Genomic DNA, 26,801 nt, shown 5'->3' on the forward strand with positions numbered 1-26,801 from the left:
TGGTGTGCACAGGAGGTGACCAACGAGGAGGGACCACTACAAGGTGACTGGCATGAGGTGATTGATAAGGGATGCCCAGAGTGAGGTGGCATTTGTGAGGTCAGCCCAATGATGGATGTCTGGTATGAGGTCATTTTGATGAGGGGTAGCCAGTGTGAGGTCAGCCAGCTAGGTGCCTGATGCGATGTCACCCTGGTGTAAGGTGCCTGGTGTGAGATGACCTTGATGGGGAGCACCCAGTGTGAGGTCACACTGCTGGCTGGTGCCTCCTGTGAGGCAGTATGGGTGCCCATGTGAGGTGCCCATTGTGAAGTTGCCACAATGAGGGATGGCAAGTGTGAGGTCATCCTGGGGGCCAGTGCCTGCTGTGAGGTCACCCCGGTGTAGGGTGCCCAGTCTGAGGCCACCTCAATGAGAGGTCGTTAGTGTGAAGTCACCCTGGGGGCCAGTGCCTGGTGAGAGGTCACCCCGGTGCGAGGTGCCTGGTGTGAGCTGCCCGGTATGAGGTGACCTCCATGAGGGGTGCCCGGTGCCTGCTGTAGAGTCACCTCGGTGCTCGGTGCTCGGTGCTCTGCCGCCTCCGTGAGGGGTGCCCGGTGCCTGCTGTGGAGTCACCTCGGTGCTCGGTGCTCTGCCGCCTCCGTGAGAGGTGCCCGGTACGAGTGCAAGCTGCCCGCTGTGAGGTCACGCCGGTGCCCGCTGCGAGGTGCCCGCTGCGCGCTGCCCGGTGCTCGCCGTGCGGGGATCCCGTGGGCGGGACGCAGTGGTGGGGCGGGGCCGGGGGCGGGGCCGCTCCGCCGCACGCGAGCCCGGAGGGGCCGGGGCTGGGGCTGCCGCAGCGCCCGCACCGGTCCCGCTGCACCGAGCGCTCCGCACCGCACCGACCGCTCCCTCCGTCCGCACCGCTCCGCCAGCTCCGCACCGCCCGTCCGCCGCTGCCGCCGCCGCTCCGCCGGTAAGTCCCCGCCGCGCTCCCGCCGAAGTTTTTCCGCGGTGCCGCAGCGGTGCGGGCTCTGCGGGACGGGGCCACCCGCGCCCCAGCCCAGCCCAGCCCAGAGCCGTTCGCGGAGCCGCTGCTCGAGGTGTGGTCGTTCCCGTCTGGGCTGGACTGGGCTGCCCCGGCCGGTAGCGACCTCTCTGCCGTGCCCAGGCTGCGGGGCGGAGGCCGGCGCTGTCCGCAGCTCTCGGGGCACGGTTCGCAGCTTCCCCAGGTGCTCGCTGCCTCGGGGCTGCCGTTGGGTGCTGCGCCCCGAAGGCAGCTGAGGACAGAGCCGGGTGGGATGGAGTTGGATGCTGCTGCTGGTGCAGGGGCTGCGGAGATGGCAGAGATCCCCCCCCCCCGCCGAGGGCTTGGGTTTGCCCGGGGCTGCAGAGTGGAGTCTCCAGGTCAAAGGTGCCCTCTGGAGCCGAGGGATGCTCCAGTCCCGCGTCCGTGCGTGTGCCCGGCTGCGGGTAACCTTGGGATCAGACCCGGAGGCTGACGGGGGTGTAGGGGTGTCCCCGGTGCAGTGCGAGGAAACACCCCCCCCCACGCCCCCCCCCGGCGGTGGGAACCGGCAGGAGCGGCTTGGCTCTGGTCATGGTCGGCCACAGGCCCCGCTGCACCGATGGCTTCTCCGTAGCGGCCTGGCCGGCAGCCAGCTCCAGCCAGTCCCTGCTCCGGGCTGTGTCCCCGCTGTGGCTGCCGCAAGCCCTGGGATCCTCCCGCTCCGTCCTCGCTGGGTGCTGCCGGGAGGGGCCCGGGCCAGAGCCGGGGGCGTTAGCACCGGGGTGCAGCAGGCTGGGCACACACAGCTCTGTGCCCAGCGCTCGCTGCTCCCTGCAGCCTACTTTCCAAGTGTGATCCCGACAGAGCTGCACAGCGGACAGGCGACATGGCAAGGTGACAGTGGCACGGGGAGGGGGCCACACGCAACTGTGCCACTCGCTGCATTCTGGTCCTCAAACACGCTGGTACCTCTGCACCAGGCGCTCCTCACTTAAGCTTCTCCTGCCCTCCAGGTCGGAGCGGCTGGGACAGTGGGTGTTGCACCAATGCCACCCACTGCAGGGATGCCACCCGCTGCAGGGTGTCCGGCTGTGAAGTTGCCGCACGCTGTGGCAGCTGCAGGGCGCTGAAGGGCTCCCCGCCTGCTTCTCTGCAGCACTGAAAACTTCAGTCCTGGAGCTCTCGTTTCTTGTGCGTCGAGGCTGCTGCTGCTGCTGCAGCGATGTCGCTCCAGTGCCCGCCGAACGGAAGCGCAGCCACCGGCAGGAGCCGTCTCCCGCCTGCTGCATTGTTCCTCGCTAGCGCTGCGACTCGGCCGCACGCTGCTGGGGACTCCCCGAGCTCAGGGGCACTCCCGGGGTGGCCTCTGCTTTGCATCTCTGCTGCTCTTGGGCGCTTTTGCTCGCAGGGTCTTGGTGGGAATAAATGTGGCTAGTGGTGGTCTGTGTGCCAGGGCAGTGCGAGGCACCGGGGAGGTGGTGCACCCAAGGTCATTGAGGCCATCACTGGCAGGGGGACGTTGCCTGTGCTGCTTGGGAAGACCACAGCCCAGCAAGGCACGCAATTGCCCCCTCGAACCCCCCAGAGTCCACTTGGAGCAGTTGCCCTCTCCCCTTTTCTTGTATTGGAGTGAAGTGCAGAGATGGGTCTGACCTTGTCCCGCCACTGGTGCTGAGCCCAGCTCTTCCCAAGCTCCCGTGGCGAGCGCTACTGCCCCATTTACCAGGAGCCAGCCCGGAGCCCCAGTGCCCCGGATTCTACAGGGCAAGGACATGTCCCTCGCCGCCTGCTAGCCCGGCGGTGGCAGCAGCAGTGAGCCAGCATTGGCTGCACTGCATTGCTGCTGGCAGCCCTGGCTCTGCCCCCCTCTACCATGCAGCACCCGGAGTCCCGGGAAGAGAGAGGACAGATGACTGTACCCACACACCCTCAGATGTGTGCCGGGATCCTTACACACATGGCTGCGGCGGGGGCTGCAGTTCAGCTGCCTTTCTGCGAGCCAGTTGCTCGCCCAGAGCCGCACCGGCCGGCCGAGGTGGGATGCTGCAGCCGTAGCATTTGCTGCCGGCTGCTCCCTGGGGAGCTGCCTCCTGTTCCCTCAGCACCGAGGAGAGCGCTGGGCTTGAGCTAAAGGCCAGCGAAGCGAGCCTGGGCTCCTGCTCACCTCCCAAGGGGTGGGAGTGGGCCCTTCCTACGGCTTGCGGTGGTTTTGGCAAAGCCCCAGCTCCAGGAGCCGGATGACTGCAGCTCCTAATTATGCCTTGAGTTTCTCCTTCTCCGGGCTGCGCAGGGCAGCCGCGAGTGGGCAGCCGCGGGTGGGCAGCGGCGCCGTCCTCCGGCAGGGTCAGTGCCCAAAGCTCCTAGATGGGACTCAGTGCTCGCTGGGTCCAAACTGTCCTTTTTCCCCTGCCTGGCAGTGGAGTCTGGTGGTGCTGGGTCTGGCCACGCTTCTCCTCAACCTGGCAGCCGCTGGCACTTTGCCTGTGCCAGTACCCGGAGCTGCTGCTAAGCGCAGGCTGGCAAAATGCTTTTTTGCCCTTGGCTGTGGTTGGCCTTTCCCTCCTGGGTGCATACTGGGGCTGTGCCCCAGCTCATCCCTACGCCTGGCTGCGGCTGCCCTCGGCTCCTCTCCCTCCAGAGCCCACATTCCCCCAAGTGCTCTTTGATTATTAGCCCTAATAATTGCGTTACTGCATCGACCTGAGTGTGTCAGATGCCAAAGCTAATTTTGCTCTTCATGCCTCCCTTCGCCAGTAATGGGGTTTTGATACCATCACACGTCCAGAAGTATTGGATAAACTCAGCATAATTCCTCATTTATTAATTAAACCATAAATTAGGCAGCGTGCAGCTGGGATCTGAGATGCTCCATGCCAGGTAATCCTACAGTCAGGGCTGGTGCTGGCACTGGCCCATCCCTGCCAACCATGGGGTGCAGGGTCCCAGTGTGTCTCCTGGGCTTAGAGGCTGCCATGTCCCAGTGGGGCCACTGGCCCCACAGCTCCTTGTGTGCTGGAAGCTGAGTGATGCTTCATCTGCTCTGGTGCCTGGAGAAGGAACTGTGGTGCCCCTGGATTTTGCTGACAGTGGTGGCAGGGGCTGGCAGAGCTCTGTTTGGACAGTGGGGTCAGAAGCTGGCAGAGCTCCAGTCAGACAGCAGTGTTGAGGGCTGGCAGAGCTCCCTGTTACCCTGGGTTGGCTCTGCTAGTGCTGCAGCCCCTGTGCCAGGGCCTTGGGAATCACAGCTGGCTCCAGCAGTGTGTGCAGCAGTGCTGGGCTGTGCCAAGTAGCTGCTATCAGGACCCACACCCTGCTCTCCCAGTGCCATAAGCTGTCATCTGCCTGCACCAGATCTGTCCCTGCTGGCCACTGGCAGTTGGACATCTGCAGCCCCAGCTTCCTGGAATGGGCTCCTGGTGCCTTGAGGCATCCTCTGTGCCCTGCATCTCGAGGAAGGTTGCTGTGTTTGTGTTGTCATTAACCTGGGGTGGGTTTTGCTTCCCAGTTCTCCCCAGTCCTGCAAGGGTGCAGCAGATGTGGGCTGTGGGCTGGCACCTCCCCAGGCATTTGGGGGAGCTGGGACCAACGTGGATGCTTGTTGCATGAGGTGCAGGCAGGTACTGGGGGCAGATGTGCTGAGCTTGGGCACATCTGACTCATGAGCCCATCTGAGCCTGCGCTGAGCTGGTGGCAGCCCAGGGGATTGTCCCACTGCCAGGAGGCCCAAAAAGCTCCTCTGGGGCCAGGCTGAAACCACAGGGATGGATGAATGTCTGCAGGCAGTGAGGATGGATGGGATCTGCCAGGCTGGTTTGTGATTGGCAGAGCTGGTCCAGCAGCTGATGGTGAGGGTTGAGCTGCCCATGCACCCTCACTGCCCATGCACCCTCACTGCCCATGCACCCTCACTGCCCATGCACCCTCTGCAGTGCCCCACATGGAAGCAATTCTACCAAAGCCCCCTGGAGCTGGCACCAGCCTCCAAACTGCTGACAATGCTGTGGTGTGCTCAGGGAGAAGCTTCCTGACTTCTCCTGAGGGACATGGGATGTCCCTGGGCACCTCCGTGGCTGAGGGCTGCTGGGAATGGGCATCTCTGCAGCAGCACCACTGCTCCCATCAGCCTTGGGCAGAGGATCCAAGGGGGAGAACAACCTCCCATTGCTGTGCCATGCACAGATTTCCAAGCACCTGCTTGCCCTGCAGGGCCTAATACTATCTCACTCTGCTGCCAGGGGAGTTGTGTGGTTGTCTCCCGAGGCCAAAGCCTGAGGAGATCTGGGAGCAAAGGTGCCAGTGTGTGCCCACTGCTGCCCACGCATGAGCCCTGTGCCGCTGCCAGCAGCCTGGCGCAGCCACTGCCTTGTGCCGCAGTGAGCTGCGGTGTGGCTGTGCCAGGCTCTGCTGCTGGTCTGTGCTGTGCGAGCCTGATGGAGACTCTCTGGTCTGGTGGGCTTGGCCATGGGGGGCCCTCGGAAGGGACAGTGGCAGTTGGTGCCAGTCTGCCAGCAGGTGCTGGGCACTGGGAGTCAAGGTGCCCTGCAGCTCCCCAGGCAGCTGAGCACAGCCTTCTCCGGGATGCACCAGCGGAGCAGCTGCTCTCTGCAGCCCTCTGAGTGTGCTTCTGTCCCCACACCACCTGGAGCCATGTCAGGATGCAGTTCAGAGGGGCCAGGGAGGGACAGAGAACCTCACCCCCACCGCGAGGGCTGTGCCCGTCGGGAGGGCTGAGCTCGCAGCTCTCAGGGGGACTTGGCCCCATCTGCACATGGTTTATTCCTGGGGCACACTTCCTGCTTGCTGGTGCTGCGACCAAATCCCCCTGGGTGGGCACAGTACTGCATGCCCATGGATGCCATCTCTGTCGTGCCTTCACTGTCCCCTTCCTCCAACCAAATGCCGCCGGTGTGGGTGCCCCCGGATACATTGGCTGCACTCCAGCCCTGGAGCTCCTGGAGGTGGTCAGGCAGCCACCAGCATCGCTCCCAGAGGCAGCCAGTCCCTGGGGGAGACGCCGAGGCTGAGCATGGCTGGGGGCTCCGTGGGGCTGGCAGCTGTCTCTGGAGTTCTGCCAGCAGTCCTTGGCCGCCTCGTGCTCGGCTGGGCGCTTTGGCGACCCCCCTGGGGGCTGCAGGCCGCCGGGCAAGCAGAGCAAGCCCCTGGCAGTGGCCCCCTGTGGGCACACCCGCTCCTTCAGCCCGCGCCCGCCTAGCGCCCGGTGTGCGGTCCCTGCCTCCCGACTCACATCGATCCGCCTGGTGCAGCTCCTGGCTCCTCCCCAGCAGCTTGTCTGGCCTCTGCTTTTCTCCCCATATTGATCAGGGGCCAGGGGCCACCAGCGGGGGGTGTCGGCAGCCAGGCAGCGGTGCAGGCAGAGCTGTGCCAGCCCAGGTGGGCAGGATTTGGATGATCTTGGCCATGTGGTACTTTCGAGGTGCCAGAGTAACTCATCCCATTGCCTTTGGTTGCACTCTTTAGCTTTGCTGGTCTCACTGGTGGAGCAAGGCATGGCCACCATGGCACCACTGGCACAGTGGATGGGGCTGGGCACCAGCAGTGCCTCTTCCCTTTTTCTGGGAGGCTCTTCTGGCCACCTTCAGCTCTGTGCCAGGGGCAGGCTGCTTGTGCTGGCTGTGGTTGGGGCTCAGCTGAGGTGGCCAGTGCCATATAGGGGGCTCTGGTGTCCTCAGGGGTGGCTGCACCCCCACAGCTCAGGGGACTGTGCTCTGCAGCAGCTCTCGGTGCCTTTCCCAGGGGCACCATGGTGGCACATGCCACATGCCACAAGCTCTGGATGAAATGCTGGTGGCTAGTGGTGCTTGTAGCTTCTGCAGCCTCCCCCGTGGGTTGGAAGGATGTGGTTGGCCCAGCCCCTCCTTGGCACAGGGCCATGCTTGTGCCACCACGCCAGGGTCTGGAGAGGCCGTGGGCTGCTCCAGTGTGCCCAGGATGAGGGAGACCTTGACCTCTGCTGATGCCAAGCTGTATGAGTGGGTACCTTGATGTGATCTCTCAACTGCTTCCCAGCTAATTAGCTGCCTTCTGGGAGGTCTCTGGAGCATTGCAGCAGTGCTGGGTGGAAGTGGAAAGCCAAGAGCTGCTGGCACCCAAGTGCTGGTGTCTCGACAGGGAGTGGCTGCCGCAGGGCCTGGAGCCCTGGCACCAGCCCCAGTTTCAGCTTCCTCGTGTCCTTCTTTCACTGCTGGGGTAGCAGAGACGTGGGCAGCGCAGGACAGCTGGGGCCTGATGCCCTGGTAAGATGGGGCTCGGGATGAGCAACACCCATGGGTGCTAGGCACAGCTCAGGCAGGGGGCACAGGGCAGGCTTGGGCACTGCATGCTGCCAGATGCCCCTTCCCGGCCTCACCTCGGTGCTGTCCTCATTTCAGAGACAAAGGCACAGAAAGTCCCTGTGCTGCCTGGGGTGGGTGCCAGTGGTGGTCCCATGCCAGGAGACCTCTTCAGGTAGGGACAAACATTCCAGCTCCAGGAGCAGCCCCAGGTGGGTGCAAAGCCTGGGGCGGGGAGGAGCACCCACCAGCACCAAGGAGGACCCAGAGAGCTGGCAGGTGCCTGGCTGGCAGGCGGGCGCGGGGCTGGGGTGCAGGGGAGCCAGGCCGAGGGGCCGGGTGGGATGTGCCCAGCTCGCTGCGCGCCCAGCCCCGCGGGTGCGGTGACCTTTAGCTGTCCGCAGCGGGCGGTGGAGCCGCGGCGGAGCTCGGCAGAGCGTTCCGGCAGCAGGAGCTGCTGGTTGTGACTTGGGAGCATGAGGAGCCGTTAATCTGGAGCCAGTGATGAATGAAGGCTGCCTTTAGGACTGCGTTTAACTGTTGGACGTCCCTCGGCTCTGCTGTAAATAATGCAGCCGCCGTGACGCGGGAGCAGCTCCTCCATCAGCGGCGAGCGGCAGCCTGCGAACCCACCGGGGCTGCCTTCAGCTCGGAACATTCCCTTTTCCAGGCTCTCCTCTGCCAGCCCGGGGCTGGCTCCTTTCCTTGATGCTGGGGCGGCGTGGCGAGGAGCCTGGATCGTGGCACACAGGTCAGCGAGGCAGGAGCTCGGGGTCCCTGACCCTGGCACCTCCAGCTCGGTGCGAGGGGGGAGGACACTCTGGATGTGAGCTGCTGCAGAGCGAGGCTGTGAGGATGTGCAGGAGACACCGTCTGAGCAGCTCATCAATTTCCAGAGGAGCTGTGCGATTCTCCCCGCGGTGCCCCCCCGCATTACTCATCTCCCGGGGAGGTGCCTGCGGTCAGCGCTGCCGAGCCCCAGCACATCATTATTTCTAATTAGACGAGCTGGGTGCTGGCTGCTGATGAGGCAGTGAGCAGAGTCTGGCTGGGCAGGCAGGGTGCAGGCCAGCTCCAGGCTCATCCAGAGATGCTGTTGGAGCAGGGGCAGTGAGCAGGTCCTTGGCTCTGGCACTGGTGGCTGTGGCACCAGCTCAGGCAGCAGCAGGGGCCCGGCACGGCTCTGAGCTGATGTGGTTCACCCCTGTGCTGGGTGGCTCCACTCTGCTGCAGTTCCTCTCTGAAGGTGCTGCTGCCCTGCACTGTGCCTCGGTGGGGAGGAATCAGAGAATCACAGAATGCTCTGGGCTGGAAGGCAGCTCCGAAGCTGATCCAGTCCAAGCCCCTGTACTCAGCAGGGACATCCTCTACCAGAGCAGGTTGCCCATAGCCCTCTCCAGCTTCACTTGGAATATCTCCAGGCATGGAGCCTCAGCTACCTCCCTGGGCAACCTGCTGCAGTGTTCCAGCAGCCTCCTGCTGCAGAACTTGTTCCTCACATCCAGTCTCAATCTACTTTTCTCTACTTTCAAACCATTGCCCTCACCCTGTCCCTGCAGGCCTCTGCAAACAGTCCCTCTGCGGTCTTGTAGCCCTCTTCAGGCACTGGAAGGCAGATCTAAGGTCTCTCCAGGGCTCTCTGTTCTCCAGGCTGAACAACCTCAGCTCCCTCAGCCTGTCCCCATAGCAGAGCTTCTCCAGCCTCTCGATCATTTTCATGGCCTCCTCTGGACCCTCTCCAGCAGCTCCAGGTCCTTCTTGTGTTGAGCACCCCAGAGCTGGCCCCAGCAGTGCAGGTGAGGCCAGAGCAAACAGGCAGGATCTCCTCTCTCCATCTCTGCCCAGGCTGCTTTGGATGCAGCCCAGGCTGCCCTTGGCCTTCTGTGCTGCCAGTGCCCATTGATGGCTCCTGCCCAGCTTCTCCCCCACCAGCACCCCCAAGACCTTTCCTGTAGGGCTGCTCTGGACCTCAGCATCCTCCAGTCTGTATTGATACCTTGGATTGCCACAGCCTAGGTGCAGGACCTTGCACTTTGTCTTACTGAATCTCATGAAGCTCTCCTCAGCCACCTCTCCAGCCTGTCCAGGTCCCTCTGGATGGTTTCCATCCCATCCTTCAGACTTACCAACTGCGCCACTCAGCTTGGGATCACCTGCAGATTTGCTGAGGGTGCCTCAGTCTCACTGTTGATATCATTGATGAAGATACTGAACAGCATTGGACCCAATACAGGAGGGACTGGAGAGTCCTGAGGGGGTCTAGCCAATGGCACCTGCTTGTACTCAGGTGAGGTGACAGGGAAGCATGGCACTGTGCCAGCCATGTGGCAGCTCATGTCCCTGTTGATGCCACTTGCTGCTATTGGAGAGTCCTCAGCCCATTGGACCCTTTGCCTGCACTGCAAACTCTCCTTGTCCTCAGCAGTTTCAGTCAGGTGGGAACTGCAGTGGAGCCTTGCGGGGGGAAGCACTCCCTGAGCTGCTGTGCTGGCCTGGGGTGCTGCAGGTGGAGGGTCTGATCCGGCACCACTGATGGCTTTGTGCTGGGGCCGAGGAAAGGGCTTGGGGCTGGGTGGTGTTTGCTGGGCTGGGGCAATGCACTGGGGTCCTGCAGCGTTCCCCTCCCCAGCTCCTCCTCCTCTTCCCCTTCCCTGTGCCTCCCCACATCCCTTGCCAGGAAATCTGTTTGATCAAATGACCATTAGGAGCCAAGTCCTGACATTGCCTCAATTAGACTCTCCTAACTCATTGCTGTGAGCTGAAACTGGCCCAGCACCTCCCCTCCAGGTCTGACACTGGGCACATTGGGGAGACTTCACCTCTGTGAAAGGCCATCCCTCAGTGGGTCCAGCAGAGGTGAGCTCTCTCCTGCCAGCCCATGTACTGCTGTCCCTGGGATCAGACCAGCTGCTGGCACCAGGATCTGGCTGGGGCACTGCCAAATATCTCAGCTCTACCCCAAACCCCTGTTTGCCCCAGGATGGGTGGCAGGAGCAGCTCTGGAGTGCCCAGGCTTCCTGCTGGTGCTGCAGTGGGAGTGTGCTCCCCTTTGGGACCAGTTGAGGATTGCCATTGCCAGTCACCAGCACTGGCAGGAGGCAGTGCAGGCTTTGAGGCTGGCTCCTGAAGCTGACGTTTGTGGAGGCCTGGGGGGGGGGTAGCCACATCTCCATCCCAGCAGGGTGACTTGCAGCTCAGCTGATGCTGTGGCCCCAGCTTTGCCACTCTGTACAGGAGCAGTGACTCATTGCTCTGGGCTTCATTAGCTAATGAATCCCCCCCTGAGACTGAGGTCTCCTCAGAACAAGCCAGCAACCAGGGCTGGGAGAGCTGAGGGTTGAGACCTTCCTTATCCAGCTGCCCACAGCCCAGCCCGGTGCTCTGCCAGCTACCCACAGCCCAGCCCAGCGCTCTGCCAGCAGCTACCAGCATTAATTGCTGCCTCAGCCTCATTAATCTTCATTTGTTGCTGCTTTCTGCCCTCTGTCATCGCTTTGCCTCCCCAGAGAGGAGAGGTTTTGGCTGCCAGAGCTGCCCCCGCAGGGGAGCCAGGAGCTCTCCAGCAGCTGGAGCCCCCAGCCTCTGACCCTGCAGGGAGCACTGGGATTGACTGGGCACTGATGTGGCCAGGGACATCCCAGCCTGTCCCTGTGGCCCCCGATTGCCTCCCTGGATTTGGTCCTTTGTGCAGCATCTTGGCTGATGAGGGCAGGCCTTGCAGCAGTGGGGAGGGGTCCTGAGGGCCCCGGGGAGGGCACAGCCACAGTGCCCAGTGCCTGGCTTTGTTTCTTTTGGGGTTTAAACCAGTGCAAACCTGCCTGCCCTGCCTGCTCTGAGTGCTCTGCCTGCCCTGCCTGCCCTGGCTGCTCTGCCTGCCCTGGCTGCTCTGGCTGCCCTGCCTGCCCTGGCTGCTCTGGCTGCCCTGCCTGCCCTGGCTGCTCTGGCTGCCTTGCCTGCCCTGGCTGCTCTGCCTGCCCTGGCTGCCCTGCCTGCTCTGAGTGCTCTGCCTGCTCTGCCTGCCCTGCCTGCTCTGCCTGCCCTGGCTGCTCTGCCTGCCCTGGCTGCCCTGCCTGCTCTGAGTGCTCTGCCTGCTCTGCCTGCCCTGCCTGCTCTGCCTGCCCTGGCTGCTCTGCCTGCCCTGCCTGCCCTGGCTGCTCTGGCTGCTCTGCCTGCCCTGCCTGCCCTGGCTGCTCTGCCTGCCCTGCCTGCCCTGGCTGCTCTGGCTGCTCTGGCTGCCCTGCCTATCCTGCCTGCTCTGTCTCCCCTGGCTGCTCTGCCTGCCCTGCCTGCTCTGCCTGCCCTGCCCAGCCCCTGCCAGGCCGGTGGCACCCGTGGTGCTCTGCTGAAAGCTCTCACTGGGGGTACCCCAAATCCTCTCCCTTTTTGGATGTGCTGTGGCAGCCCAGGGGAGGGTCTTTGAGGGGAAGCCTTTTGCAGGAGGAGGGTGAAGGGCTTGGGAAAGGGATTTCTTGGGGTGAAAGCTCAGGAAGAGCCCCGGGAATGGCTGGCAATGGGACCCCTGCTCCAGCCTGGGCTCTCCGTCCTGCCAGACCTGCAGGCAGCCCCCAGCCAGGCTCTCAGCTCTGGGGAGGGGCTCTCGTCACTGCGAGCAGGGCTGAGCTCTGCCCCCCACTGTGAATCAGCAGAGGCCCTGCGAAGGCACCATGGGGTGCAGGGGCACGGAGCAAGGTGGTCAGAGGGTGGCACTGGGGGACAGTGTGCCACAGGGACAGTCTGACTTGGGTGCTGGGGTGGGGGGGCTGTGCTTCTGCTCTGCCCACCAGGAAGCACGTGGGGGCTCTGCAGCAGCTGCCCAGGTGAAGCCCACCCTGCCCTGGCTGCTTTGGAGGGTGTGTGTGTGGGTCCTACCATAGCCAGCAGCATCCCCTGACAGGTGCTGCTGCCCAGGGAGGGTCCAGAGGGGCTGCCAGGATCTAGCTGGGTGGGAGGGGTCCCTTCCCGGCCGCACACTCCCCTTCTGAGCTGGTATTCGTCAGTGGTGCCTTAACCCCTGCTCGTTCTTGGGCAGTGGTTATTTATAACCCTCCTGATTTATTTATGCCCTTGAGGCTCTGGGGTCTGGGCAGAGCTGGGGCTGTGTGGGGAGGCAGCTCCAGACCAGTGGAGGAATAAAGAGGGAACTTTATGCTGGAGGAATCACAGCAAATGGCCTTGGAGGGTGCAGGCAGAGAGCAGAGGCTGAGCTCCTTCCCCACCTGCAGCCAGGATGGCTCCCGGGGCCGCCCCAGTCCCTCTCCAGCCGCTGCCGCAGCTCGCAAACGGGAAGGGGGGAGGGGGGAGAAAGAAAAATTGCAAAAGGAGAGGGAAAAAAAAAAAAAAGAAAGGCAGAGGAGCTGAGCAGGAGCTGAGCAGGAGCTGAGCAGGAGCTGAGCAGGAGCTGAGCAGGAGCTGAGCAGGAGCAGGACTGCGCTGACTGCATTGCAGTGCTGCCGGCCGGGGCCCCGCGCCTCTGCCTGCGCCCATCCCCGCACCGCCGCGGGCTGGCAGCAGCCGCAGGGGCTGGGGCCAGGGGGCTGGGCTGAGCCCTTCTGCCCGGGGGTCGGCTCGGTGGGGCTGGAGCAGCCTCCCACCCGCAGCCGGAAGGTTCAGCTGCCTGCTCCTGTCTGCACCGTGCGCGGTGGGGCCCAGGGGATGCTCCCGAGGACACGCAGGGACCAGCGCTGGGTCACACTGCCCACCCCTACTGCCCCACACACCGCTCCACAGCCTGCCCTCCTGCCCCACACACTGCACCTTGGCACCCCCAACCCGCTCAGGCTGCCTCCCATGGCGCTGCCCCATGGCACTCCACACCCTGCCCAACACCACCCAGTCCAAACCCTGTGGAGAAGGAGGAGCAAACTTCGGCCTCTTTACCTGGGGGCAAGAATCAGCCCCCTTGGCCCCATGGCAGGGGCTGCAGGGTCCCAGGGGACTATGGGGTACCCATAGGGAGCACTCAGCCTCTCCTGTGCCTCAGTTTCCCCCAGTCTTCAGCTCCAGCACACAGTGAGCAGAGGGAGCTGGGAGAGCCCTGGCTGCTGGGGCAGGGGATGCAGCAATTAGTGATGCTAATTAGCTCTCTCTAGCCAGAGTAGCCACCAGAGCCCCCGGGCAGCCTCTGAAGGTCTCCCCATAGCCCCAGAGCAGCATTTCCCTGGCTGAGTGTGCACACACCATGACCCCCCCACGCTGGGAGGGGGTTTCCTTATTAATTGCCTTTTTAATGAGTTACAGAAATCAATCAGCAGCTGCTCGTGTCAGCACTGGGAGGGGTTGAGACCCACCCAAATGAGCCCCCAGCATGCCCCAGCAAACACATGGTGCCTGTGCTGGTGCCCACCCACACGTGTGGGTGCTACACAGGTCGCAGCCTCACCCTGGCAAGCTGTGTGCAGCTGCCTGCATGCTCCTGTGCATAGAGCCACAGAATGGTCTGGGTTGGAAGGGACCTTAGAGCTCATCCAGCTCCAGCCCCCTGCCAGTGGCAAGGTCACCTTCCACCAGCACAGCCTGGCCTTGGACACATCCAGGCAGGAGGCAGCCACAGCCTCCCTGGGCAACCTGTGCCAGTCTCTCCCACCCCCTCTGCCAACAATTCCTTCCTCCTCTCCACTCTCACTCTCCCCTCTCACAGCCATTCTCCCTCCACCTGGCACTCCCAGCCCTTGCCCAGCTCTCCTGCAACCCCTTCAGCTACTGGAAGGTTGCTCTGAGGTCTGCCTGGAGTCTTCTCTTCTCCAGGCTGTACAGCCCCAACTCTCCCAGCCTGTCCCCACAGCAGAGCTTCTCCACCCTCTGATCTCCTTGGTGGCCTCCTCTGGACCCTCCCCAGCAGCTCCTTGTGCTGGGTTCCCAGAGCTGGAGGCAGTGCTGCAGGTGAGGGCAGAGCAGAGCAGAGCAGAGCAGAGCAGAGGGGCAGAATCCCCTCCCTGTGCTGCTGCTCTCCCTGCTCTGCCTGCAGCCAGCACTCAGCTGCCTCTGGGCTGCCAGGGACCAGTGCTGGCTCCTGGGCACTTTGGCACCAACTGACACCCCCAAGGCCTTCTCCTCCAGACTGCTCTTGAGCCACTCCTCACCCAGCCTGGATTTGTGCTTGGGCTGCCCTGACCCAGCTGCAGGACCTTGCCCTTGGCCTGTTGAACTTCATGAGCTTGGCTTGGGCTCCCCTCTGCAGCCTGTCCAAGTGCCCCTGGGTGGATCCCTTCCCTCCAGTGTGTCAGCCACACCACACAGCTTGGGGTCAGCTCAGCCCTGCTGAGGTGCCTCATTCCCACTGTGTGTCACTGACAAAGCTGCTAAGCAGTTCTGGTCCCAGCAGCAAGCCCTGAGGGACACCACTTGTCACTGGCCTGCATCTGGACATTGACCACAGCCCTCTGAGTGCAGCCCTGCAGCCAATTGCTTCTCCAGCCAGTGGCCACCTCTCCAGTCCCTGCTTTCCCAGTTTGGTGATCAGGATCTCATGGGCACAGAGTCAGTGCTTTACACCAGCCCAGGCAGATGCCATCAGCTGCTGTAACTCCATCACAGAAGGTCACCAGGCAGGGTTTGCCCCTGCTGGAGCCCTGCTGGTTGCCACCAACCACCTCTGCTGTGCTTTCCACAAGCCTCAGCAATGCCTTCAGAGGATCTGCTCCAGGACCTTGCGAGGCACAGAGGCCAGAGTGACTGACCTGGAGCTTCCAGGGCTTTCCCTTTGTCCCTTGCTGGAGCTGGGGGTGATGTTTCCCCTTTTCCACTCCACAGGGACTTCACCAGAGTGCCAGCACCTTTCAACTATGAGGGACAGTGGTTGGCAACTTCACCTGCCAGGACCCACTGGTGGATCTTGTTGGGCCCCATGGACTGGTGCACTTTCAGGTTCTTGAGATGGTCTCAAACCTGATCTTTGCTTGCAGTGGTCAGATCTTCCTTTCCCCCCTCCCTGGGTGCTCAGATCTGCCTGGCCTTTGCCTCCTTCCCAGCCCCAGCTCCTGCCATGCTCACCCCTGGCCTGTGCTGGTTGCCCAGAAATGCAGGTCAGGTCTGGAGCCAGGGCTGCAAAGATGCTGCCTCAGCTGCAGAGAGCTGGGCAGTGTCCAGCTGGGCCTCAGCAACGTCTGCTCCCTGCCCTCTGCTTCTCAGGCAGCTCTGCCTCCCTCCTGGCACATCCAGCTTGAGCTGGGGGTGATGGGGAAAGGACCTTTCTGTTGGACTCATTTGGGTTGGAGAAGATGAGGCTCTTGGAATCCAACCCTTAGCCCAGCACTGCCAGGGCACCACTAAACCATGTCCCTCAGCACCACATCTCCATGGCTTTGAAACCCCTCCAGGGATGGGGACTCCACCACTGCTTCTTGCAGCCCCAGTTGGAGGTGCCTCAGCCCCCCCCCGAGGGGGCTTATGGCTGAAAATCAGCAGTGGGACCCTAGTGGGGCTGCTGGCCACGTGGCCAGCAGGGGTCAGCAGCCTGTCCCCCCCCATCCCTGTCACCCCACAAAAGGGCCTCCATGCCAACCTCTTCTTCCCAGAGGACCAGCTTGTGAGGGTGCCAGCAGCTCCCAGTGCCACCCAGTGCCACCCAGGATGTTAGCTGCTGGCACCACCACACACAGGCAATGCATGGAGAGCAGGGCAGGTGTCCTTGCCCACTGGAAAGCTTTGAGGAGCCCTCAGGGTCCTCTGCACTAAATGACCTTAAGTGGGGTGGGGGTTTAAAACCAGCAGCTCCTGATTCACCCCCGAGCAGGCTCTGGGGCACCTCCAGCATCGTGCTCCAACCCCCACCCCCGGGTCCCATCTGCTGGGGGTTGGCTGCTGTGCCATGGCTGTGATGCTGCTTCTGGTGGCTGCAGCCACTCCATGAGGCATGAAGGTGGCTGTGTCCAGCATCCAAGGGCAGGAGAAGGAGCTGGTGGAGCATGGAAGCCTCTCAGATGCTCAGCTTGTGTAGGGAGCTCCGTGTGGGGCAGGTCCCAGCAAGCTAAAACCTTCACAGGCATCCAGGAAGGATACTTCCACAGGAGGAGCTGGTGCCTGTGGTCTGTGCTGGTCTGAGTGGTGCTCCTCAGGTGCAGGACCTCAGTGGCTGCATCCTCTGAACTACCTGAGAGCAGGCTTGGATCTGGTGTCACCTTGGGTGGAGACACCTGCAGGGGCCTCTGGGGACCCTACCCACACTTGCAGAGAGCCCCAGGCACCCTCATGGGCTGCACTGAAGAATGCACCCAGCCAAGATGAGTCACCCCTGGATGAGTCCCTCCTGATGCCATCAAAGTCCTTCACCTGCCATGGGCCAGGAGCAGGCCCAGGCTCCACCACCCACCCTCTGGGGCTGTGATGTGGAGGTGACTGCAACAAAAGCCTGGGAGGCTGCAGAGCCTCTGTGAGAGCACTGAGCTGGTGTCTTGGCTGGGCTCATCCAACCATTTTCATGCCCACTGTGACAAGGACGTCTCCATCCCCAGCCTGCTGTGCTCTGTTGGGCTGGGACCCAGCGTGGGGGGATGGGGCTCTAGCACTCCCCGGGGGGGGGGCATTTTCTGGACCATTATCACTTCTGTGGCCTGGCCAAGCTGGAGAATGATAGCCTCAAGCAGCCAAAGCTCCTGACCCAGGTCCCCTGAAGCATGAGCTCCACCACAGCCCTGTCTGCTTCATTTGCCTCCTGCCTTTGAAGAAACCTTTGTGGTATCCTGACTTGCAGAGTGGCTCAGTTGGAAGGGAGCTCAGAGCTGCTCCAACCCCTGCCATGGGCAGGGACACCTCTCAGCCAGCCTGGCCTTGAACATCCCCAAGGAGGAGGCAGCCACAGCCTCCCTGGGCAGCCTGTGCCAGTCTCACCACCCTCCTACTCAAGAACTTCTTCTTCAGCTCCACTCTCACCCTGCTCTGCCTCAGCTCCAAACCTTTCCCCATGGGCCTGGCTCAGACTCCCTCAGCAAAAGTCTCTCTGCAGCCTTCCTGCAGGATCCCTTCAGGCTCTGGCAGCAGCTCTGAGGTGCCCCTGGAGCCTTCTCCTCTGCAGGCTGCATCCCCCCAGCTCCCTCAGCCTGTGCTCACAGCAGAGCTGCTCCAGCCCTGGGAGCATCTTTGTGGCCTCCTCTGGCCTCACTCCAGCAGCTCTGTGCCCTCCTGCTGCTGGGGACAGCAGAGCTGGGTGCCAAATCCTCTTGCTGAACTCATAAAAAACACAGGGAAAAGAGCATCCAGGGAGCTGGGGGGGTGCAGCCTGGAGCAGAGGAGGCTCAGGGCAGAGCTCATTGCTCTCTGCAGCTACCTGAAGGGAGGTTGTGGACAGGTGGGGTTGGGCTCTGCTGCCAGGTACCCAGGGAAAGAAGAAGGGGACACAGCCTCAAGCTGTGCCAGGGCAGGGTCAGGCTGGATGTTAGGAAGAAGAGAGATTGGCATTGGAATGGGCTGCCTGGGGAGGTGGTGGAGTTCCCATGCCTGGAGGTGCTGAAGAGGAGGCTGCCTGAGGCACTCAGTGCCAGGGGTCAGTGAATCAGGACCTGTTGGGTGCTAGGTTGGACTCAATGATCTCAGAGGGCTTTCCCAGCCTGGGTAGTTCTGTGACTGTGATCCAGCAGGTCAGGCTGCTCCACCAGCTCAGGGCTGCTGTGGACTCACAAGAAACCATCTGCAGAACCTCCACTGATGGGCACCAGGAAGGATTGCCAGCTGAGTGTTGCCTTTGCTGTCAGAGTTTGGCCTCCAGCTGTCTGTAAATGGCTGCTTCGTGCCCAGGGCAGGCAAGGGACACCACCAGGAGTCCCTCCTTGCCCTTTGGAAAGGGGTTCCAAAGAAGGCTTCAAAATCCAGGAGGGACTGGAAAAGACCAAACCCAAACCAGACAAGAGGCAGTGCCCAGACTGCAGAGGGAGCCTTCACTGCAGCTCTTTGCTCTGCCCACCTGGGGTGAATCACAGGACTGTTGGGGCTGGAAGGTTGAGTCCAGCTCTGATCCACCACCCCCAGGGCACCACCAAACCAGGTCCCTCAGCACCACCTTCACACAGCTTTGAAACCCCTCCAGGGTCTGGAGCTGGGTCATGGAGGCACTTTGGGTCTGGAGCTGGGTCATGGAGGCACTTTGGGTCCAAAGTTGGGTCATGGAGGCACTTTGTGTCTGGAGCTGGGTCATGGAGGCACTTTGGGTCCAAAGTTGGGTCATGGAGGCACTTTGTGTCTGGAGCTGGGTCATGGAGGCACTTGGGGTCTGGAGCTGGGTCATGGAGGCACTTTGGGTCCAAAGTTGGGTCATGGAGGCACTTGGGGTCTGGAGCTGGGTCATGGAGGCACTTGGGGTCTGGAGCTGGGTCATGAAGGCACTTTGGGTCTGGAGCTGGTTCATGGAGGCACTTTGGGTCTGAAGCTGGTTCATGGACACACTTTGGGTCTGGAGCTGGGTCATGGAGGCACTTTGGGTCTGGAGCTGGGTCATGGAGGCACTTTGGGTCTGAAGCTGGTTCATGGACACACTTTGGGTCTGGAGCTGGGTCATGGAGGCATTCTGAGTGCAGGGCTGGGTGGTGGAGGCTCTTTGCACCAGACTTGCTTGCAGCAGTGAATGCCACATTTGCAAGCCCATGGGGCTGAGTGTCTCCATCCCTGGAAGCTGCTTCAGCCCCTCCTGGCTAAGGAGGGGGTGCTGAGCACACTGCAGTGAACTGAGAACCTTCCCTGGCTGTGCCAGGGAGCTGGGCTGGCAGAGGGTGATGGGCTCTGTGGTCTGGGAAGCAGACAGGAGCCTGGAGCCACCCAGGACATGGAGCCTGTGACGTGGTGAAAGGCTTTGCCCTTTGACACAAGCTCTGGGCTGTGCAGAGCCTCAAAGTGTGTCCTGCAACAGCAGGAGGAGGGGCACTGTGCTGCTCCTCTCCTGCTCCCAGCCTTGGAAGCTCTCCCAGGGCTGGCAGCAAGGCCTGAGAGTCCCACACCAGCTCTAGGGCCCTGCATGAAGCAAGGTTTGGGTTGTTGGGTCTGCAGGAGAGGAGGAGGCAGCAGGGCTGCTGTGTCTGCGCTGAGCCCTCTCATTGCTCCTGGAGATGCAAACCTCTCAATCTCATCTCACCCCACGGAGCCTTCCTGGGTCAGTCTCTCTCCTAGGGGCATTCCTGATGTCCCCAGGAGCCTCTGAGCTGGCACCAGCACTAATGTGACCCTGGGTGATGGTCCTGGTGGCTTTGGAGATGTCAAGAGCCAGGGATCCAGGGATCAGCTGAGCTTCCTCTTGCTTGTGAGGGAATCCTGGCCCCTGGCCTCACAACCATTGGGTCTCTGCCCCTCTAACAGCTCTACTGTAGCTCTGCTGTCAGCCCTGGAAGGGACCTCTGGGGATCACCCAGCCCAACCCCCTGCTCCAGCAGGGCACCACAGCAGCTTGCCCATGGTCACAATGCCCAGGGGGGTTGGAAGCTCTGCAGGGAAGGAGACTCCACAGCCTCTCTGGGCAGCCTGCTCCAGGCCTCCAGCAGCCTCACACCACACAGGTTTCTCCTTCTGTTCAGGTGGAATCTTCTGGGTTCCAGTCTGTGCCCACTGCCCCTTGTCCTGTCTCTGGGCACCACTGAGCAGAGCCTGGCCCCAGCCTCCTGCCCCCCACCCTTTAGCTCTTGCTGAGCATTGCTCAGCTGCCCTCTGGGGCTGCTCTCCTGCAGGCTCTCAGCCTTTGCTCTCACGGAGCTGCTCCAGGTCCCTTGGCAGCTCTGGGGCCTCTGCTGCACTCTCTCCTCATTCTCTTGAACTGGGGAGCCCAGAACTGGACCCAGGACTCCAGATGTGGCCTCACCATGGCAGAGCTGATGGGAAGAACCTCCCTGAACTTGCTGGTTCAGCCCAGGACACCACTGACCTTGGCTACAAGGGCACATTGCTGGCTCCTGGGCACCTTCCCCTCAGCACTCTCCAGCCCTTCTCCTGGGAGCTGCTCTGCAGCAGGTCCCCCCTCACCTGTCCTGCTGCTGCAGGTGGTTCCTTTCCAGGTGCAGAAGCCTGCACTTGCCCTGGTTGGCCTTCAGGAGGTTTCTCTGCCCAGCTCTCCAACCTGTCCAGGTCTCACTGAAGGGCAGCACAGCCTGGCGGGGAGGTGCCAGCCACCCCCCCCCATCTGGGTATCACCAATGCAAGAAGGCTGCCTGGGCATGGAGAGGAGGGGGCGCAGCAGGGACCTGCGTGACCACCAAGCTGCTGTTGGTTTCAGGGGGCCCCTGGCTCGCCATGACCTTCAAGCAAGCATCCATGCTGGCCCCGGAGGCCACGGGCAGCACAGTGCCCACGGGCACGGCGGAGAACTCCACGGAGGCTGGCGGGGCCGGGGAGAGCAAGGAGGACATGTTCACCAGGCTGAGGGACAAGTTCATGAACGAGCTGAACAAGATCCCCCGTGAGTAGCTGCCTCCTCCCCGGGCTGCCACCAGCAGCACTGCACCAGCTCAAGGCGTGGGGCTGGGGGGAGCCGCGGGGCTGACCTGGGCACTGCCCTCTGCCCGCAGTGCCGCCCTGGGCCCTCATCGCCATCGCGGTGGTCGCTGGGCTCCTCATCCTCACCTGCTGCTTCTGCATCTGCAAGAAGTGCTGCTGCAAGAAGAAGAAGAACAAGAAGGAGAAGGGCAAAGGCATGAAGAATGCCATGAACATGAAGGACATGAAGTCAGGCAACCAGGTGATGGCCACTGCTCGGCCTTGGCACGGGAGGGTGCCTCTGGCTGAGCTGTGACCCGTGCCAGGGCACAGCAGAGTAAGATGGAGCCACCAGGAGCTCGGGATGGGACAGTGCAGACATGAACCTGGAGCTGAGTCAGCAGTATTGGCCTCTTCCAGTGCCCAGTGGCCCAGGTGGGGCCAGGCTCACGCTGAGCTGGACCTGCCAACGCTTCCCCTGCAGCAGCAGATGCTGCTTTAGTCCTTTCTGGCTCCAAACCTGCCTCAGCTGCCCTCATCCCACAGAGCTGTGCCTGTAGCCAAGACAGGACCAGAATGGCCACCAGCCTGGGGGCCCCCAAAACCCAGAGCTCAAGAGGCAGGTGCTGGTGCGTGGCACAGAGCTGGGCACCTCCCCATCCTGGGGGCCAGGCTTGGCTACCAGCAGGCTTGGGGTCACCACAGCCAATTCAGTGGCCCTGACCCAGAGTCACCTGGAGGGGGTGGAGATTTTGGGTGTCCACTCCTGCTCTTCAGAGCCACTTGGGCACCATGGGCACGAAGGCAGGGCTGGGCACAGAGAGGAGCTGGTCCATCCCCCCAGCCCACCTGCAGGACCCCGTGCTGGTGGGAGCTGTGGGGTGGGACTGCCCAGCAAGGGAGGCCCCTGGGGGGCCACGCAAACCCCAGCTGCCCACCATGCCAGGGGGCCCCGAAGGCTGCTCTGTAATGTTCCTCTTTGCCCTCTGCTGCTCTTGCTGTCTCCCACTGCTGCTCTGCCTGCCTGGTCCTGGGCACCCCTGCTCTGCTTGGCTCCATCCTGGGAACCCCTCCATGGTAGGTGCCACCAAGAGCATCTGCTCCCAGATTGGGATGGGTTCCTGGGGGCACGTCAGAGAGGTGATAAGGAGCTGGGGCTCACACCCCACAGACCATGGCTTGGGGGGACAGGCAGAGGGGTGGCTTTGCCTTAGGAGGGTTGAGCCATGTCCCTGGTCCTAAGCTGCTAAGGCCTGGAGCTGGCCCTGCTGAGCCCTTAGCACCAGCTGTGGTGTTCACCAAGCATGGACTGGGGAGCAGCAGATCCCTGCCCCCTTTGCATGCAGCCACAACCTGAGGTGTCAAACCTCCCTGCACTGGTGATAGCCTCATGTCCTGGCACCCTGAGGCAGACCTCACCACATCACCTTGGCTGGACCAGCACCACCAGGGCCCCTCTGGCAGCTGTGTGGTTGTGGGCAGAGCTGGTGCCACGCCAGGGCTGCCCTGTCAGTGCTTTGTCTCCTTTCTCCTGGTGAGCAACCCCTGGGTGTTGAGATGCCTGCAGGGTTGGGGTGCTGGAGGTCCCCAGCAACGTGGGGACAGGGACACTGTGACTGCTACTGAGCTGAGGCCCTTTGGCTGCTGTTGCAGGACCCACAGGATGATGATGATGCAGAGACAGGTCTGACAGAGGGGGAAGGAGAGGAGGAGGAGAAGGAGCCTGAGAACCTGGGCAAGTTGCAGTTCTCTCTGGACTACGATTTCCAGGCGAACCAGGTGAAGGAGGGGCTGGGGTCTGCGGGGTGGGCAGTGGAGCTTGCCCAGGGAGGGTGTCTGAGGGGAGGAGTCTCCTGTTGGACCTGGGGGGCACAGGAGGGAGCTGGGTGCAGTGCCACAGCCCACACTGGGCTGGTGATGAGCCCTTGGCATCTGCAGCTCGCGGCTGGGCTGTCTCGCTGAGGTCTCCCTCTCTCCCTTGCAGCTGACCGTGGGCATCCTCCAAGCTGCTGAACTGCCAGCTTTGGACATGGGTGGCACCTCAGACCCCTATGTCAAGGTGTTCCTGCTCCCTGACAAGAAGAAAAAGTATGAGACCAAAGTGCAGAAGAAGACTCTCAACCCTGCCTTCAACGAGACCTTCACCTTCAAGGTGAGCTCCTTTCTGCCCACCACGTGGCACCAGTGTCCCACTCCCACCCTCGTCCCTGCCTGTGTGCTGGTGACTCTCACTGCTGGGAGCAATTGTTCCTGGCTTGGGCTCCTCTGAGTCCACTGCCAGCCCTGTTGGTGGCCTTCTCTGTGCAGGTTCCCTACCAGGAGCTGGGTGGGAAGACTCTGGTGATGGCCATCTATGACTTCGACCGCTTCTCCAAGCACGACATCATCGGCGAGGTGAAGGTGCCCATGAACACCGTGGACCTGGGCCAGCCCATCGAGGAGTGGAGGGACCTGCAGAGTGGGGAGAAGGAGGAGGTGAGAGCAGGACTCATGTGGGGCCTGCATCCAGCTGAACCCCTTGGCCAGAGGTGTTGAGATGTGTGGTGGCCATGGGGTGAGCTCTGCTTTCTGGGCTCAGGATGGTCACTGCTTTGGAGGGGGTCTCATGCACTCTGGCCACGGGCACTGGGCAGATGTCCCTGGTTTTCCCCAAGCAAAACCCATTCCAGAACAGGAATGGTCAGCATGGACCTCTTGAGTGCTGTGCTGGGACTGGCCTGCCCCACAGCCCAGCGACCAGAGCCTTGTGCTGGTGCCAGGTTGAGCAGGGTTTGGGGGGCCCTGCACACAGGACCACATCCCAGCACTGTGCTGGGCTGCACTGGCAAGGCTTTGACATCTGCTCCCTGCTCTGCCTGGCAGCCAGAGAAGCTGGGGGACATCTGCATCTCCCTGCGCTACGTGCCCACGGCTGGGAAGCTCACTGTCTGCATCCTGGAGGCCAAGAACCTGAAGAAGATGGACGTTGGGGGTCTCTCAGGTGGGTGCTGGCTCATGGGCATCCTCCTCCCACCCTGCAGTGGGGGCTCTCAGCATCCTAAGTTGGGGAAGGACACTGAGGCCATCTGGCAGGGCTTGGGTAAGGACTCTCCAGCACCTGGCAGCTCCTGCATCAGCAGCAGCCCAAGGTCTGGGTGTGAGAACGAGGAGCGATGGGGATGGGATGAGCTCCCTGGCCCTTGGGAAGGACACAGCAGATTTGGTCCATCACTGTGCCCAGGGCCAGGCCCTGCAGGACTTGAGTGGTGAAAATGCTCTCTGCACTTGCTCCAGGTCCTGCTGCTCCCTGCCTTGGGGCCCAGGACCTCAGCTGACAGCAAGTTAGTGCTAGAACAATCTTCCCAGCTCCACTGCAGGGCTGAGCTCTGCCCAGGGGGTCCTCAGCTCTCTCCATACCTGCCTTAAACAGGAGAAGAACCTGCAAGGCTGGAAGGGTTCAGCTTTATTTCTGAGGTGTCCTGCTCCAAAGCCAAGAGTGACTCATGTCACTCCACTGTCCCCAGCCCCCCTGCAAGGGGACCAATAGGAAAGCTCCATCCCTTGACCAGTTGCTCCCAAATCCTCTCCAGTCCAAATAATTTGGCTTTGCCCACCAACCCCAGAGGGCCTTTACTTATGGAGATCTCTTCACCTCATGGTGCATCTCATCCTGGGCTAAGATTTCCCCTGAGACCAGGCTGATGGTGGCCCCTGGGTATTTCAGCCCTGACTGATGCACCCTCCTGCCCCCTCAGATCCCTATGTGAAGATCCACCTGCTGCAGAATGGCAAGAGGTTGAAGAAGAAGAAGACCACAGTCAAGAAGAAGACCTTAAACCCCTACTTCAATGAGTCCTTCAGCTTTGAGATCCCCTTTGAGCAGATACAGGTTTGTCTGGTGACATCCTGGGGAGGCAGGCAGGGTAGGGATGGAGAAGTTCTGCAGATACCCAAGGCCATGGCCCAGCCTTCCAGCAGCCTGAGAGGCTCCTGCCTTGGCAGGACCTGCTGGTCTCATCACCCATCAAGTATTTTCAGTTCCACCCCGGGCCTGGGCTGATTCTGAGGGCAGCAGGGGCAGGGGCAGGAGGCTGGGCAGCACCCGTGGGAGATGTAACCCAGCCCAGACCATGGCTGGAGTGAGGCTTTCCTCTGGTGCTGGTCCTGCAGTGGCCACAGCAGCCTGCACTGAGTCCTTGGGGCCTTTAGGACTATGGCAGGTGCCTTCTACCCCCTGAGTGTCCTGCCCCAGCCCCTGCCCACACCACTTGCCCCAGCCCCATCGAACTCTGCATCCTGCACCTCTTCCCCAGCCCCACACCACCCCTGGGGGACCTTTCCCAGCATGGGCTGGGCCCCCACCATGGCTTTGTAGCTTTGGGCTCCCTGGGGAAGGAGGTGGAGGAAGCTGTGGGTGCAGAGGAGACCCTGCTCCAGAAAGGGCCCCAGGGGGGTGCCCAGCTGTGCCCCAGAAAGGGCCCCAGGAGGTGCCCAGCTGTGTTCCAGAAAGTGAACCAGGGAGTGCCCAGCTGTGCCCCAGAAAGAGCCCCAGAGGGTGCCCATCTGTACCCCAGAAAGGGCCCCGAGGGCTGCCCAGCTGTGCCCCAGAAAGGGCCCCGGGGAGGATCGCGGCGGTGCCCAGCTGAGTCAGAGCCTCTGCGGCTTTCTGCCCCTCTGAGGAAGGTTTCCTCCCGCAGAAAGTGCAAGTGGTCATCACGGTGCTGGACTACGACAAGCTGGGGAAGAACGAAGCCATCGGCAAGATCTTCACGGGCTTCAACTCGACGGGCACGGAGCTGCGGCACTGGTCAGACATGCTGGCCAACCCCCGGCGGCCCATCGCCCAGTGGCACTCGCTGAAGCCGGAGGAGGAGGTGGACGCAGCTCTGGGCAAGAACAAATAGGAGCCGCCGGGGGCACGGCCGCGGACAGGCGCAGCGCCAGGGCCGCCGATACCTCAGCTCCACCACCTCCGGTTTTGGTTCTTTTGTTCCGTTTTCCAGCCGAACTCCCCTCCGACGGCCGTGGAAGGGTTCCCAGGCAGTGCCAAGAGCTCCCAGGGGAAGAGGTTACAGACACGGATGGTTCTTTTCGTTCCTCAGCATCGCTCCCTCCCGCTGCATGTCCCAGCGCCTCCCTGCCGCCCCCTGCCCGGTGCGAAGGCAGCGGCACGCCCGGGACCCCTCCGCGGCGGCCGCGCCACCAGCCCACGGCACCGCTGCCGCCCTCCTTCCTCTGGGCTCATGTGGGGACCTGTCGAATGTAGCACGGAGGTGAGAGCAGAGCCTGAGAGCTGCCGCTGACCAGACCCGCACTGTGCTTGCCTGGGGCACCGACAGCTGCGCGGGAATGCGAGCGCTGGAGAAGACCTTCTGCAGGAGACCCAAAGCCTCCACACCCTGCTCGGCCTCCCTCTGGCTGAGACGGGCAGAAGCCATGAGTTTGGGCTGAGGATGGCCAAGTGCCCCTTGCTGGGCTCAGGTTCTTCTGGGGAGATGTTTGCAGGGACTGCAGGGTTCCACTGCAGCTGGCATGGCCGTGGGGGCCAAGCCCTTGGTGTTGCAATTGAAGCTATGGGGCCAGTCTGAGACCCTGGGGGGAGTGTCTGGTCTGAAGGGACAGTGGTGGGATGTGCATGTGACAGCTGCACAGCAGGAACCACCACCACCACCTCTGCAGGAGCCACCACCACCTCTGCCGTGTCACCTCCCCCGAGGCTGTGTGAGGACAGTGCTGGGTGATTTGTGTGTGTGCCCCAGCAGGCTTGGCTGAAACCTGCAGCTCAAGATGCTTCCACAAGGCAGGTTTATACTGAGAGGTCTCCAAATGTGAGAGAGGAAGCCCCTCAGAGTGGTGCCAGCTGCTTCTCCAAAGGCCATTGTGTGTCCCCAGGGCTCAGCCATGGGCACGTTTCTGTGCAGGGTGAGTTAGGTGAAGCTGTGGTGGTGAGAGCTTGGACCCGATGATCTCCAGAGGTCCCTTCCAGCCCCTACCATCCTGTGGTTCTGTGCTGGACACCCCCAGCACTGCCTCAGGGCTGCAGGGGTTGGGGGGGCCTGGGGGGGCTCCAGCCCCACCACCTCATCCCACTGCTGTGATGCAGGTGGGGAGGGTGAGAGCAAGCCCACAGCCAACAAGAGACCAAAGGCCCTGACCCCTGT

At 62.2% G+C, this 26,801-nt stretch overlaps 1 protein-coding gene across 1 annotated transcript; it reads left to right on the forward strand.

Moving 5' to 3' along the window:
- The first annotated feature begins 841 nt into the window (after window positions 1–841).
- On the forward strand, window positions 842–26,311 carry SYT2 (synaptotagmin 2). Its single transcript, XM_064173699.1, has 9 exons — window positions 842–955; window positions 20,462–20,644; window positions 20,754–20,923; window positions 22,324–22,440; window positions 22,646–22,813; window positions 22,969–23,136; window positions 23,524–23,641; window positions 24,396–24,529; window positions 25,338–26,311. The coding sequence occupies exons 2-9, from the start codon at window positions 20,479–20,481 to the stop codon at window positions 25,542–25,544; spliced, it is 1,248 nt and encodes a 415-aa protein (XP_064029769.1). The 5' UTR covers window positions 842–955; window positions 20,462–20,478; the 3' UTR covers window positions 25,545–26,311.
- Window positions 26,312–26,801: the final 490 nt, after the last annotated feature.

The sequence above is a fragment of the Pogoniulus pusillus genome, chromosome 39 (genome assembly GCF_015220805.1).
Source record: "Pogoniulus pusillus isolate bPogPus1 chromosome 39, bPogPus1.pri, whole genome shotgun sequence".
In the NCBI taxonomy this organism is placed as follows: Eukaryota; Metazoa; Chordata; class Aves; order Piciformes; family Lybiidae; genus Pogoniulus; species Pogoniulus pusillus.